Below are 14,910 nucleotides of genomic sequence, written 5' to 3' on the forward strand. Positions count from 1 at the left end.
TCAGGAAAAAACCCCAAAATTTATTTTTTGATCAAAACAGCAAAAAAGAGTGACACCATCTGCCACAGGGGGGCAGCTGGGAGCCCTCTGCCTCATCCTTGACTTATTCTTTCTTTCCTGTCCAGTGGTGTCAGCAAAGCCCAAGGTGCACAATCGCCAACATCGAATTAACTCATTTGTGGAAGTGGCAGTGGATGGACTGCCCAGTGAGACCAAGAAGACTGGGAAGCGAATCGGGAGCTCCGAGCTTCTCTGGAATGAGATCATCATTTTGTAAGAGAACGTCCCTTCTCTTTTGAATGCAGTAACGTGGGGGAAAGAGAGAAGGCGCTCCAGGCGGGTTGTGGTGGGAGATCCAGGTGTCCTGTGGAGCCTCTGAGTCTTCTGCCTTTGGTACCCGAGGTGCCTCTCTTTATTAGTAAGTGTTTCCACATCATTGAGCTCACAGAGTGTTCATTATTAGCTAGGTGGTTACAGGGTCAGCTTTGGGGGGTTAGGGGTTATGTGAGCGTCTTCCTGTTGGGGTCCTCCCCGCCCTTCCAAGTTGTCAGCAATACCTGTTTTCTTCTAAGGCAATCAGAGTGATTGATCTGCTTGGATGTGATGAACCAACTGTTTGTTTTCCAGGAATGTCACGGCCCAGAGTCATTTAGATTTGAAGGTCTGGAGCTGCCATACCTTAAGAAATGAACTGCTAGGCACCGCCTCTGTCAACCTCTCCAATGTCCTGAAGAACAATGGGGGCAAAAGTACGTATGACGAAGGGGTGGCTGATGTGATTCATTCACGTGTGTGGGGAGAAGCATTTGGAGGCATGGTTTCCTCTTTTCCTGCCTGATAAACCTGGCGATGTCGTTTCCTCCAGGCCCAGGGCCTGCAGTGATTCTGCTCCCACGGATGCTGTCCCTGGGGTTTTAGGAAGGCTGAAGGCTTCTTTCTGCAGAACTCGGCCCCTTTTCCAGCAGCTGTAGTGGTGGGATGCAGTGACTTGTCCCCTGGATCCTTCACAAGGATCAGTGCTTTTCCTCTGCCCCTCTTTCCCCAGTCCAGGAGATGGGACCTGTACAATCAGACTGGCCAGTGCCTCCAGCCTACACATTACTGCCCCAGTCGGAGTCCTGGAACAGAACAAAGGAACTGCTGTGTGTGTGCGTGTGCGTGTGCATGTGTGTGTGATGTTACAAATATGCCCTGTGCTTAGTAGGCACTCAATAAACATCTGTTGGAAGCTCTAGCGTAATTACTCAGGGTGCCTCTGCTGCATGGAAACCTAAACCCCAACATCTATTTATTGTTGTTTGTGGTCAGTGGCATAACCGTGGCTGTGGTATCCGAACCCTCCCTCATAATGCCTCTATTCAGAGCAGTACCATATGTGGCGAGGGAGTGCCACAGAAAGAAAGGCTCCTTTTTCTCTTGAAGGCTACTGTCTAGAAAATATTTTCTGAGAGTGGATTTAGCTTGAGAGAGGTGTGGGGGGCGGGGCGTGCTGAGTCCTAGGGAGAGCGCGGCATTGATTCCGGTCCTTTCCTTCCGAGCCTGTCCTTTCTGACGGGCCACTCGGGTGGAGTTTGAGGCTCCCTTGGTCTTTTCCTTTCTGCTTGGCACACAGAGATGTGGAGAACCCACCTGGGCTGTGGGAACTGCTTAAAATCAGGAGTATGTCTCTATTTTAATTCTGTAGGGAACTCGCTGGTGCTCTGTCTTCTGAGTTGGTCTTTATTTTCCCGGACCTTATGCTGCCTTATAGGATTTGTTCTCAAGTGTATTATATCTTTTGGAGATACAATTGTGGGCATTCTCAAATTTGGATCAGCATCCTTTTCTTTCCTTTTTCATTTGTCCAGTCAACATACTTTTGCTTTTGATTATAAAAGTAAATGTAGAAAACCTGGGAATTACAGAAAAGCACACAGACACACAAAGGAAACAAAATGTTCCTGTAAGCACAGCACTTAGTGATAATTATTAACATTTTGATACATACCCTTCTGAGCTTTTTTCCTGTGTGCAAATATATATTAATACTTAAGACATCAATCAAAATTGAGGTAATAAAAGAATAGTATTTTGCAGCATGTATTGCTCTCTTGAAAAGGTATCAAGTATCTTAATTTATTTTTAATTATAAAATATACATGACATCGAATTTACCATCTTAACCATTCTTTTGTTGTTGTTAATCCTCACCTGAGGATATTTTTTCCCATTGCTTTTCAGAGAGAGCGAAATGGAGGGAGGGAGAAGGGAAAGAAGGGAGAGAGAGGAAGAGAGAGAAACATCAATATGAGGGAGACACATGGACTGGTTGCCTCCCACACATGCCCTGACTAGGGGCAGGGTGCGAACCGCAATCCAGATAGGTGCCCTTGACCAGGGATCGAACCTGCGACCTTTTGGTACACAAGCAGTGCTGTAACCACTGAGCAAGACCATCCAGGGCTAACGGTTCTTAAATGTAAAGTTCAGTGGCATTAAGTACATTCATATTGTCATGTAGCCATCACTACCATCTGTCTCCAGAACTCTTTCTTCTTCCCAAATGCAAACTCTGTACCCATTAAAAACAACAACTCCCCTTTTCCTCCCTTTTCTCCACTCCCTATTATTCTACTTTTGGTCTCTATGACTGACTACTTTAGTTACCTCATCTAAGTGGAATCATACAGTATTTCCCTTTTTGTGATAGGCTTATTTAACTTAGCGTAATGTCCTCCAGGCTTACTCATGTTGTAGCATATATCAGAATCTCCCTTTTAAAGGCCGAGTAATATTCCATTGTATGAATATACCACATTTTGTTTATTCGTCCATCCAAGGACACTTGGATTTCTTCTACCTTTTGCCTATAACATAGTGCTGTTATGAATATGGGTGCACAAATATCTCTTTAAGTCTTTGCTTTCAATTCTTTTGCATACATACTCAGAAGTAGAATTACTGGATAATGTGTTATTTCCATTTTTACTTTTTTGAGGAATCATCATACTGTTTTCCATAGCTGCTGCACCATAAAATATATCAAAATAGCTTTAATTTTTCTTCCAAAATTCAGTTTTTGATGACTGCCTGGTAGTAGTCTATCAGATGGCTGTATGAAAAACTGAACATTTGGATAGATTTCAGTGTTTCACAATCACAAATCCTATGTACTAAAAGGCTAATATGCAAATCGACCGAATGGTGGAACAACTGTTCGCTATGATGCGCGCTGACCACCAGGGGACAGACACTCGCCACAGGAGCTGCCCCCTGGTGGTCAGTGCACTCCCACAGGAGGAGTACCACTCAGTCAGAAGTCGGGCTGTAGGCGGGCGGTAAGGAGCAAGGGGTCACAGACTTTAAGAGCCCCAGACTGCAAGAGGGATGGCTGTCCAGGGGAGATCGGGTTTTAGTTGGCAGGCGGACATCCCCCGAGGGGTCCTGGACTGCGAGAGGGGATTCCCTCCCACTAGTGCACGATTTTCTTGCACTGGGCCGTTAGTAATGCTATGATAGACATGAAAGTTTTTAAATCTTTCTGCCCATTGTTTAACATTTACTTGAGATAAATGACTGAAGGTTTATTTATTTTTTGCCCACTTGCTAATTAACATTATGTCACGTTTGCTCAATCTCTTTCTTTTTTGGCTGTAGTATTTTCAATAGATGTCTCAGTATTTTATCCTAGATTCTTTAGCATGCATCTCTTAAAAATAGGACATTTTCTTACATAGTTATCATGCCATTATCACACCAATCGTATTAGCCAATCATGAATTCTTTATTATCACCTATTACCCAGTTTATATTTGATTTTATGATTTGTCTCAAAGTGTTGTTTTAAAATTGGTTTGCTTGAACCTGGATTTGGTCTGGGTCCTCTTGTTGCATTAGGTTGTTATTTCTGTGAAGTCCTCCCACCTTTTCTCTGATTTATTGAAGGTGATTCAGTGTTTTACAGTATGCTTATTGCCTTATCCTTTATTCATTTTTATATTGAAGTGTGTAGTTTTCACTGTTAGTTTTAAAAGAGCTCTTTATATGTTTTTATTTTATTTTTAAAATTGATTTTTAGAGGAAGGGAGAGAGAAACGTTGGTTTGTTGTTACACTTATTTATGGAATCGTTGGTTGATTCTTATATGTGCTCTGACTGGGGCTCAAATTCACAACCTTGGCATATTGGGACGACGCTCTAACCAACTGAGCTACCTGGCCAGAGCTGAGCTCTTTATATGTTAAGGCTATTATTCTTTGTCTTATAATTTGTAAACATTTTTCTAGTTTTTCATTTTAATTTTTTAGGCTTTCATTTTCTTTTTCCAAACAGATGTTTTAAAGTTTTTGTAGTTGAATCTGTCACCCTTTGTATTTTCAACTTTTTCTTTTGTGCTTCGAAAGGCTTTTCCCATTCTGAAATCAGGTAAATAGTCACTTCTATTTTTTTCTAGTACATTATGATTTTTATTTTTTCATATTTTATCCTTCATCCATCATCCAGACAAATTTATTTTTTGTGCACAGTGTGATTAGGGATCTATTTAAGTTTTCCCAACTAGTTAACTGATAGCTTTATTATTGCTTATTGAATAATCCATCTATTTCCCCTTTGATTTGATTTGGTACCTTCAGCATATATTAAAAACATATGTATACTTGGGCCTGTTTATGGATTTTCCATTTCATTTGTTGTTTTAAAATCACTCTGTCTTAGCTATTGTAACATTATAAATGTTTTAATCTCTGACAGTTCAAGTTTCTCTTCTTTTCAAAATCTTCCTTCTTTTCTTTGTATGTATGTATGACATCATCATATGAACTAAATTATTTTGTCAAGTTCTCCCCTCTTTCTACTTTTTTCCCCTCAAATCCCTTGAGATTTTATTAGAATCCTATCATTTAAAATGTTCTTTTATGGAGAATTTCCATGCTGATTCTTTGTACCCAGGAACACAGATGTCTCTAAATTCATTCAAATCATTTTGAAGTTATCTTTAGATAGACTCTTTTAATTTTAAAAGTAATTTTGCTATTATTTTTAATGGTATCTTTTCCTATTAGGTCTTCTAACCTGCTGTTTTTAGCATACAACTATTAGTTTCTGCATTTTCTTTTATATTCTGTCAGTTGCTGAATTCTTAATATAGGTTTAAATAGTTTCTTTTGACTTTTCTTGGGAGATATTTATGTGGTTTCTAAGACTGATAATTTTGCTCATCTTATTAGATAATTATACTCCTTTTTCTTGTGAGTTGCTTTGTGTATACTTTCCCGTTTTAGTGGTGATGGAGCGGGTGTATGGCCGTGTCTAATAACCGTGCTTCCAGTGACTCTCCTCTGGGTGTAAGGCTGCGTGTTAGTAACCTGTCTTCTTGGTTCATTAATCATTGTTGTTTTTCCTTTAAAAATCAGGAAAGGGGTTGAATTTTTAGCAAAATATCTTTTAAGCAACCATTGGGATAATTATATGATTTTTCTTCCTTCCATTTATTTTATTAATTTTCTAATAGTAACAATTTTAGAATTTCTAGAAAACACCTAATTGCTCATGCTAGATTATTTCTTGAAAGTTTTGTTAGAATTGCTCATTATTTTATTTGGGGGCTTTCCATCTATATTCATAAATGACGTTTGTCTGTAGTTTTGTACTATTTTTGTCGGCTTTGGAATTGAGGTTAAGCTAATTTTATACAGTAAGTTGAAGTGCTTTCCAACTTTGAGAACAGACTGTATAACATGGGAATTATCTGTTCCATGAGTACAGGAAGGAGCTCACCCATAAAACCAACTGGGTCTGGCAGCTTTCTTTGAAATAATTCTATGATGACTTTTTCAGTATTTTTCCCCATAATGATTTGGTTTGTTCAACTTTTCTGATTCATCTTGCATCAATTTTAAAAAATATATATTTTATTGATTTTTTTACAGAGAGGAAGAGAGAGGGATAGAGAGTTAGAAACATCGATGAGAGAGAAACATCGATCAGCTGCCAAGGTACATGCCCTTGACCGGAATCGAACCTGGGACCCTTGAGTCCGCAGGTCGACACTCTATCCACTGAGCCAAACCAATTAGGGCTATCTTGCATCAATTTTGTTAATTCATATATCCTGAGAAAATTATTTTATGAGATTTTCAAATTTATTAGTGTAAAGATCTTAAATAGCATTCTCATTTAAAAAATGTTTTTAATTTTCTCACTTAAAATTTTTGGTATTTGTATTTTTCCCCAATTTTTTTCTTGTCTAGCATAAATACTTTTGTTTTAACTTTTGATTTTTTAATTGATTTTTTTTTTCAGGACAACTTCTTGGATTTATTTATCAGGTGTACCATATTTTCTAATACTAACTTTCATTTTTAGCTTTATTAACTTTTTTTCAAAAATACCACATGATCTCACTCATTCATGGATAATAAAGACCATTACAAACTTTTGAACAATAATAGATACAGAGGCAGAGCTGCCTCAAACTGATTGCCAAACTGCAGTGGGAAGGCCAGAGAGAGTTGGGGGGCAGGAGGGAGGGGAGTAAGAGATCAACCGAAGGACTTGTATGCATGCATATAAGCATAACTAATGGACATAAGACACTGGGGGGTAAGGGAGGGTAGGGGTGTGTCAAGGGCGGGGGGGGAAAAAAAAGGACACTTATGTAATACCCTTTGTAATACTTTAAGCGAAAAATAAAAAAATATTAAAAAAAAAAAAAAAAACTTTCATTTTTAGCTTTACTAACTTTTTTCAACCATTTGCCCTTTGACCTGTTATATATATCTTATTTATTCAATCAGTCAGTCAATGAGTCTTTTATAGCTTTTGAATTGAAAGCTTAGTGCATTTAGTCTTGCTTAATAATGAAAATGTTGTTTTAGAGTTTAAAGTGAAAGTGAGTTTATTAGTAAAGCAGTGAAACAGAAAGTGGCTACTCCACAGACAGAGTAGCTCCCGTTGAGCAGAATTTGCTTCCTTTATTGAGGTTCACTTAATGGGGGGAGCATATTCATTAAGGGGGAGGAATTCAGGTCCTTCCAGGGAACGGAGTAGGAGATTTCTCAGAGGAGCTTCCCCCGACCGTGCTGTGCCCCTTCCATTTCTCATCATGGCATGAAGACTGTGTCGTTTAGCATGCTAGCATCTTATGAGCATATCGTGAGACTCGGGGGCTCCTGTTAGGTGAAATTAGTTGCTTCCTCGAAAACATTGTTGCTTTGCACTTGCCTTTGATGTTGTTTGTGGCGGCGGCTGCAGCTCCTGCCGCTCTTCCCAGCACCAGCCGTAGCACTTTGAGTGTGTGGCTGGATTGAGGAGTAAGGTATGTCAGATCCGATCTAATGGAAAATGTGGATTGTATTAGGACAGTGGGCTTCATTCTCTTAGAAAAGCAAGTCTTCGAGGGTGACCATGACATAGCTGGCATGCATAACATTCCAGCCATGTTTCATCACGGCTGTTTCTGGTGATTACACATCTGTCATGTAGGGAAGTGGTTATGAACATGTAGGCTCTAGAGTCAGACTACCTGGGTTCGAATCCTGGTCCCACTAGCTTTGTGACATCTTTCAGTCTCTTAACCTTCTGTTTCCTCTTCTGTAAAATGTTGTTTTGAGATTAAATGAGCTAACAACATTGCCTGATACATATAAGCCTATATAAGCAGTAACAATAGTAGTAGTTATTGTCTCCTCTGGTACTTTTTTTCCCAAAGATGGGGAGGTTTGAATCCCAGAGATGGGCAACAGAGACACTGTTTGCTGATGTGGGCCCTCCTTGCCTGAATGGGAGGCAGGCGTGAAGTTGTTCAGGAGATAATTCCAAGAGGAACAAATACAAAAGCTTTGGGGGCCCTGGAGTGGGGAGGCTGACATTAATGTGGGACGTTTCAGCACCTTGGTCTCGGGGCCTGTGCCCCTTGGGGAGCTGCTGAGTTGAAAGTTTCCGGAGTGGTCTCTAAGTATGAATTGAGTTTCATCAGCGAGTGGGTCACAGTATGCGAGGTGACTTTTCTCACCATGGCCTGTTCTTCCTGAAACCATTTTTCCTGGGAAAGGGCCTGATGAGTAGCATTTTTCTGCTCCATGAGACACAATTCCTTCTTTCACTTGCTCCCTTGTTTTCCCCTGGGTGGACTTGGAAGTTGACTGGGGAACTCAGCTGGTGTTTTATGCCTTCCTTTGGCAGAGGGATGCTATGGTGGAGGGTTTACTCAAGTCTTGCAGTTGTGTAATGGTCAGCCTCTGCCGGCTTTCTGTGGGGACATCGAACTGGCCGTGGCTGCAAAAAGGACTTAAAAAAAGCGCTGGTTTGGCTCTTAAGAACAGCTCTAGTCATCTCTGTGTGGAAGCCAGATTTTGAGGTTGAATACTGATATTTAAAAACGTGTTTATTAGGGGAATTTTCAAACAATCCCCATCACCCAGTGTCTGTTTTAATCAGCAGGTTTTGTCTGTACCTGCCCACTGATGACCTTGCTAAACTGACAGCAGGTAGCCCCCAAGACTCAGTTTTCTCTTACAGCTCTCCTCTTCCACCGCGGGCCTCATGAACACTGCAGACCGTGGCACGACCAGAGTGTCCTGTGTTCAAGGAGGGAAATATAGCATAACTATCTTTACCAAAATTTACCAAAAAGTCTTGCTTATAAACTTAAGGACTTCAGTCTCAGAGGGTTTTTTGTGAATTTGACCCCAAAAGCAAGAGAAGTAAAGCAACACACACACACATCAAACTCTGCACAGCAAAGGAAACCATCGAAGTGTGGCCTCCAGACCAGCAACATGGTCCCCAGGCCTGGAACCATATCAGAAATGTACATTTTGAGCCCTTATCCCAGACCTGAAGAATCAGAGCTCTGGGTCTGGGTCCGGGTCTGTGTTTTAACAAACCCTTCAGGGGATTCTAGTGCATGCTCAAGTCTGAGAACGCTGAGCTTCCACTTGGGAAAAAATAAAGTTAGATACCTTCCTTTTTACCAACACTTGTGATGGTTTTCCTTATTTAGTTTGTTAAACATGTAACCGTTTTATCAATCTGGACTTTGTCATGTGGGATAAGGATCTAGTTGTTATTTTTCCCCTAAAAGTCTCACTGTTTTCGTTGGAGGGTGTGTCACCATCAGGTTGGACATATCTCTTCCCACTGCTCTTCTTCCAAACTTGGCTCTTGAGCCTTCGGTTTTCCTGACAGACGTTATAGATACAGATGCGCATGTACACACACAAAGACATATAAATATCTATTTCTATGTCTCTGTATTAAACACCATGAGTTCATACTGGAACCTCTAATTCTAATTCACCTCCACAGAGTTCTTCCTACCCTTTCTTCATTCTGTATAAGAACCCTGCTTCTTCTTCTTCTTCTTTTTTTAAAAATTATTTTGATTCTTCTTTTTTTTTTAAAGAATATATTTTATTGAATTTTTTTTTTACAGAGAGGAAGGGAAAGGGATAGAGAGTTAGCAACATCGATCAGCTGCCTCCTGCACACCCCCTACTGGGGATGTGCCCGCAACCAAGGTACATGCCCTTGACTGGAATCGAACCTGGGACCCTTCATTTCACAGGCCGACGCTCTATCCACTGAGCCAAACCGGTTAGGGCAGAACCCTGCTTCTTAACATCATCCAGATAATTACGCATTTACTCAGTTCTACAGTGCACAGGAGACTGTACCCATACCACTGTGATCAGTGAAGTAGACTTCGAAAAGCTCCTTGTTTATGTTGCTCTCCATTTTCTCTGTATGTCTCCTTTCTTTCCCCATGTGTGTCTCACAGATTTAAAAAAAAAGGGGGGGGGCCAAGCAAGCAAACAGCTCCTTATTTATTTAAAAATCTTATAAGCAGAGGGTTGTTCCAGCACTTTATGTTCCAAGAACAGATAGGCCAGTCAGGAGGGACGTACCGCCCCTTCGCTCTATAAAGATGGCGTGTTCTGGTGGGTGGGCTGTGCACCTCAAGGAGGCATGGCTGACAGACAGTACGTGCATTTATTTTAAAGTAAACACACCGCTGTTTTTCCAGTTTTTCAATTGAAGGGTAAATAAGACTACTGATCCTTGGAACCTGAGTCAGGGGGAGAAGAGGGAAAAATGAAAAAAAGAAAGCTTTACAGTTAAAAACAATTTTAAATTTAAATTTGAAAAATTGTTCACTGTTTCTTCAGCTGAGGAGGAGTTGGGCAAGGGACAAATGTGAAAGGCAGTCTGTGATCATCCTGTAAGCTGGCAGGGAGATATTATTTAGGACATAGCTGGAAACTTGAAAAGGCCTGGTGGTAGAAATGGCTAAGTCAGTCCTGCATAGCCAATTAGTTACCTGTATGAACCTGCTGAACCATAAGACCTAGTTATTTCAGTCTCATGGAATGCTCACAGGAAATTTTTGAGAAATTTTTTTGTGATCCACAAATTGAAAATATTAATACTTTTTTCTGACTAAAAGTAAAATATGCTCCTGAAACTGAAAATTTTATTACTATTTTTCTGATTATTATTATTTCATGATTATTGAAGACAAAGACAAAAAATATTCTGAGTGCTTCATATGTATTAGGCATTGTTTTGTTGAATCCCCATATATATATATATATATATATAAATTTATTCAATACTCCTTCATACCTATGAGCTAGATTGTATCACCATCTCCTTTGCTGAGGAAGTTCTGCAGACATTATGTACTTTGCCCGAAATCATATAGTAGGTGGAGGCAGAGTTGGGATTTAACTCAGGCCTTTTGGTCCCAGAGATTTTGCCTGGGCATATACTATCTTCCAATGAAGGAGAAGTTTAAAATCACTTGAAATTATATTTTTCAAAGCTAATCCTGTTAATATTTAGTTATATATCCACTAAGCTTTTTTTGGTATGTAAGTCGTGTATGTGTGTTTGCGTGTAACTATTTTTTTCCAAAAGTAGAAACTCACTATACGTTCTGCTCTGTAACTTGCTTTTTTAACCCAGGTTTTCCCTCCTCAATTAAAATATATAATTTTTAATAGCCATAATAGCTTTTTAATGAAAGCACCATAGTTTAGCCAATCTTTTATTTTATTTATTATTATTTTAAAAAATCTTTTTATCGATTTCAGAGAGGAAGAGAGAGGGAGAGAGAGATAGAAACATCAATGATGAGAGAGAATCATTGATTGGCTGCCTTCACAACACCCCCCACTGGGGATCAAGCCCACAACCCAGGCATGTGCCCTGACCAGGAATCGAACCATTACCTCCTGGTTCATAGGTTGACGCTCAAACACTGAGCCACGCTGGCCGGGCTAACCAATCTTTTATTGTTGGTTATTTCTATTTCTTTAGTAGTATAAGTAAGACTCTTTTTAAAAAATTAAATTTATTGGGGCTACATTGGTTAATAACATTATATAAGTTTCAGCTGTACAGTTTTATAATATATCATCGGTATATTGCATTGTGTGCTCACCATCCAAATCCTAGTCTCTTTCTTTCACCATATATTTGACCCCCTTTATCCTAGTCATTCTCCCTCCACCTCCTTCCCCTCTGGTAACCACCATGCCGTTGTCTGTGTCTATAAGTTTATTGTTTGTTCATTTGTTGCTTTCTCTTTTATATTCCACATCTGAGTGAAATCATATGGTTCTTATCCTTAACTGTCTGACTTATTTCACATAGCATGACACTCTTAAGATCCATCCATGTTGTTGCAAATGGCAGTAATTCATTATTTTTTATAGCTGAATACGTATATAGGTACCACATCTTTATCTTTTCATTGGTTGAAGGACAATTCAGTTGTTTCCATGTCTTGGCTATTGTGAGTATATCTTTATGAATAAATGTTTTGAAGTTTTTCAAATAGATACCCAGAAGCGGGATTGCTGGGTCATATAATAGCTCTGTTTTTAATTTTTTGAGGAAACTCCATACTATTTTCCATAGCAGCTGCACCAATTTACATTCCCATCACCAGTGTTCGAGGGTTCCCATTTCTCTACGTCCTTTCCAGTACTTGCTATTTCTTGTCTTGTTGATAATAGCCATTCTAACAGGTATGAGATGATATCTCATTGTGGTTTTGATTTGCATTTCCTTTATAGCTAGTGTAGTTGAGCACCTTTTAATTCATCTGTTGGCTATTTGTATGTCTTTTGGGGAAGTATAAGGCTCTCTGTTTATTTTATAATTAGATTGCTTTTTTTTTTAAATTGTTGAGTTATATGAGTTCTTTATATATTTTGGTTATTAGTCTCTTATCAAAGGTATCATTTACAAATATCTTCTCCCATTAGAATACTAATTCTGTTGGTTGCCTTTATATTTTATTGATGGCTTCCTTTGCTGTGCAGAGTTTGATGTGGTTGCATTTATTTATTTTTGCTTTACTTCTCTTGCTTTTGGGGTCAAATTCACAAAAACCCCTCTGAGACTGAAGTCCTTAAGCGAGACTTTTTGGTAAATTTTGGTAAAGATAGTTATGCTCTTTTTTCTCTTTCTTTTTTTTTCTTTTTATGGTAGTAAAGTTAGGCATGCAATTGCTGGGTCAAAAGGCATGTTTCAGGTTTTTTTATGCCTATGACTGGGTCTGCTGCAAAGACCGGTGTACCTAGTTTCCTTACTCTCAGGGGCACTGGGCATTGCCAACCTGGTCTGTTCAGAGGTGAAAAGTGATTTCTTCCTGTTATTTTAATTTGCAGCTTTTTTTCTTTTCTCCTTCTCCTTTTTTTCTTGAGAAACTTCAAAGTAGGTTTCGTCCTCACTGCCCTGATGCAATTGCTTGTACCAAGGTACCAGTCACGTCCATCTTGCTAAATCCAGTGGTCAGTTTTCATCTTCAACTTACTTGCCTTAGAGATTGGTTTTCAGGACACCACACCCTGCTGGTTTTCTGTCTATCTTCCTGGTCACACTTTTTCAATCTCCTTTGTTGGTTTCCTCCTTGCCAGTCTGGAAACACTAGAATATCCAAGTTGGCTTAGTCGTGTATCTGTTTGTTAATTTATACCCCTTTCTTTCATGGTCTAATCTGGTATTGAGGTAGGTTAATAAGAAGCTAGGAAAATTCCTTGGCAAGTAGAATGAGGAAACTGAGAAAGATAGCTATACAGATGGTGGAGCAAGTTACAGCCAGCTAATAAATCACAAGATCTTATCTTCCCTGAACAAGGATCCTTAGGAGCAAATGGATTCCACATTCCAGATCATGCCTGGGACAGACCTGCCTAGGTCCTGGACTTTTCCTAGTTGAAGGTGAAACTGACCAGAGAATGACCCTGATCCCTCTATACATTCATTTTGATGCATCAGCATATCAAAGGACACACCTGGAAAGCTGATGAATTTTAGGTGATTGACACCTCACTTAAAATTCCCGCCTTTAGCAAACAGATGACAACCCTTAAGACCAGGACCCAGTGTGTGCTATCCCTTGAGCATGCCCATGCCTTTCCCCCACTTCTTTCATCATGTATCTTTGCTTTCTTTTTCCTAAGCTCTAAAGCTTCCCAGGAGACTTGTAACCAGGAGAGCAGTGGGCAGTGGCAGCTCGTCCTGAGCGAACCTTCTGAATCCGTCTACAAAGGCCCTCCTTTTGCCCCTGTGACTTGTTTCCTGAGTCCACACAGCTGCTGGCTCACTTCTAAAGGGCCCAGACAGCCTGGGTTAGGATTGACTTCTAAAGGAACCAGACAGCCTGGGTTAGGATTGACTTCTAAAGGGCCCAGACAGCCTGGGTTAGGATTGACTCTTTCCCTTACGTTTCCAAAGGGCTACGGCTGCTCCGCCTAGGCTCACTCCCATTGCTGTGATCTTGCCTCTTCTGTATTAACCCCTTCCTTTGTTTTATTGTCCCCAGCTTTAAATATATTTTTTTTTATTGATTTTTTACAGAGAGGAAGGGAGAGGGATAGAGAGTTAGAAACATCGATGAGAGAGAAGCATCGATCAGCTTCCTCCTGCACATCCCCCACTGGGGGTGTGCCTGCAACCAAGGTACATGCCCTTGACTGGAATCGAACCTGGGACCCTTCAGTCCCCAGGCCGACGCTCTATCCAGTGAGCCAAACCAGCCAGGCTGTCCCCAGCTTTAATAAACAGACTCTCAAAATCACCTGGACTTGTGTTGTGAAATCTTTCCTACGTGAGGTCAAGAGCCCACGTGTTGCAGACCATTTTGGGGCAGACCTACCTCGGTCCGGGTCCCTTTCCTGTGACAGTGTCATGACCTTAAAATTGGTTCGTACACTTATCACTCGCAGCCGGAGCCTCCCCCTGGCTTCTGTCTCAGCAATGGGGATCCTCTTTTGCTCAGACTAAAAATCTTGGTGTCCTCCTTGACGTCATTCTTTCTGTTACAATCCACATCCATTCTGTCAGCAAGTCCTGCCCTATTACCTTCAAGATATGTTCGAGGATCCGATCATTTCTTACCATGATTTCTCCTATTACCCATGTTCAAGTCACCATCACTTTTCAACTGCTGGGAGGCAATGGCCCCCTAGTTGGTCTCCCTGCTTCTGCCTTTGTCTTGCTACAGTATATTTTTGAACCAGCAGCGAGAACAATCCAAACTGTGAGTCAGAGGTATCATTCCTCCAATGATTTCCCATTGTACGAGGAGGAAAAATTAAATGTTCTTCCTTTAATAGGCCTAAAGGACCCTCCATTATCTTCCTGCCACCTCTCTGTTATCTCATCTCAGCCATTCTCCTTCCCTCTCCAAGCCCCTTCTGGCCCACAGGCCTCCTCATTATTTCTCCACCCACTGATGCTCTTGCCTCAGGGCCTTCGCATTGGCCTTACCTTCTTTCTAAAGTCCTCTTCCTCAGGTGTCCTCACGGCTTGCTTCTTTACCCCCTTCTAGTCTACCCAGATGTCACCTCAGTGAGGCCTTCCCCGACCAGACTGTCTTTTTCTAAAAGGGTCCAGTTCGGTGCTTTTTGAAAAATT

General features: G+C 40.5%; 1 protein-coding gene across 2 annotated transcripts in view; it reads left to right on the forward strand.

Annotated features, from left to right (window-relative positions):
* WWP2 (WW domain containing E3 ubiquitin protein ligase 2) overlaps nt 1-14,910 on the forward strand; it is a 103,047-nt gene that overhangs the window by 4,522 nt on the left and 83,615 nt on the right. Inside the window, exons 3-4 of one of the 2 annotated variants that reach the window (XM_006091167.3) lie at nt 126-273; nt 628-749. In XM_006091167.3, the coding sequence (XP_006091229.3) occupies nt 126-273; nt 628-749 (270 nt within the window). Of the gene's footprint in view, nt 1-125; nt 274-399; nt 419-627; nt 750-14,910 lie in introns of those variants that run through there. The other variant, XM_023756003.1, reaches the window with a different exon arrangement.

This window comes from Myotis lucifugus, unplaced genomic scaffold (genome assembly GCF_000147115.1).
Source record: "Myotis lucifugus unplaced genomic scaffold, Myoluc2.0 scaffold_88, whole genome shotgun sequence".
NCBI classification, from domain to species: Eukaryota; Metazoa; Chordata; class Mammalia; order Chiroptera; family Vespertilionidae; genus Myotis; species Myotis lucifugus.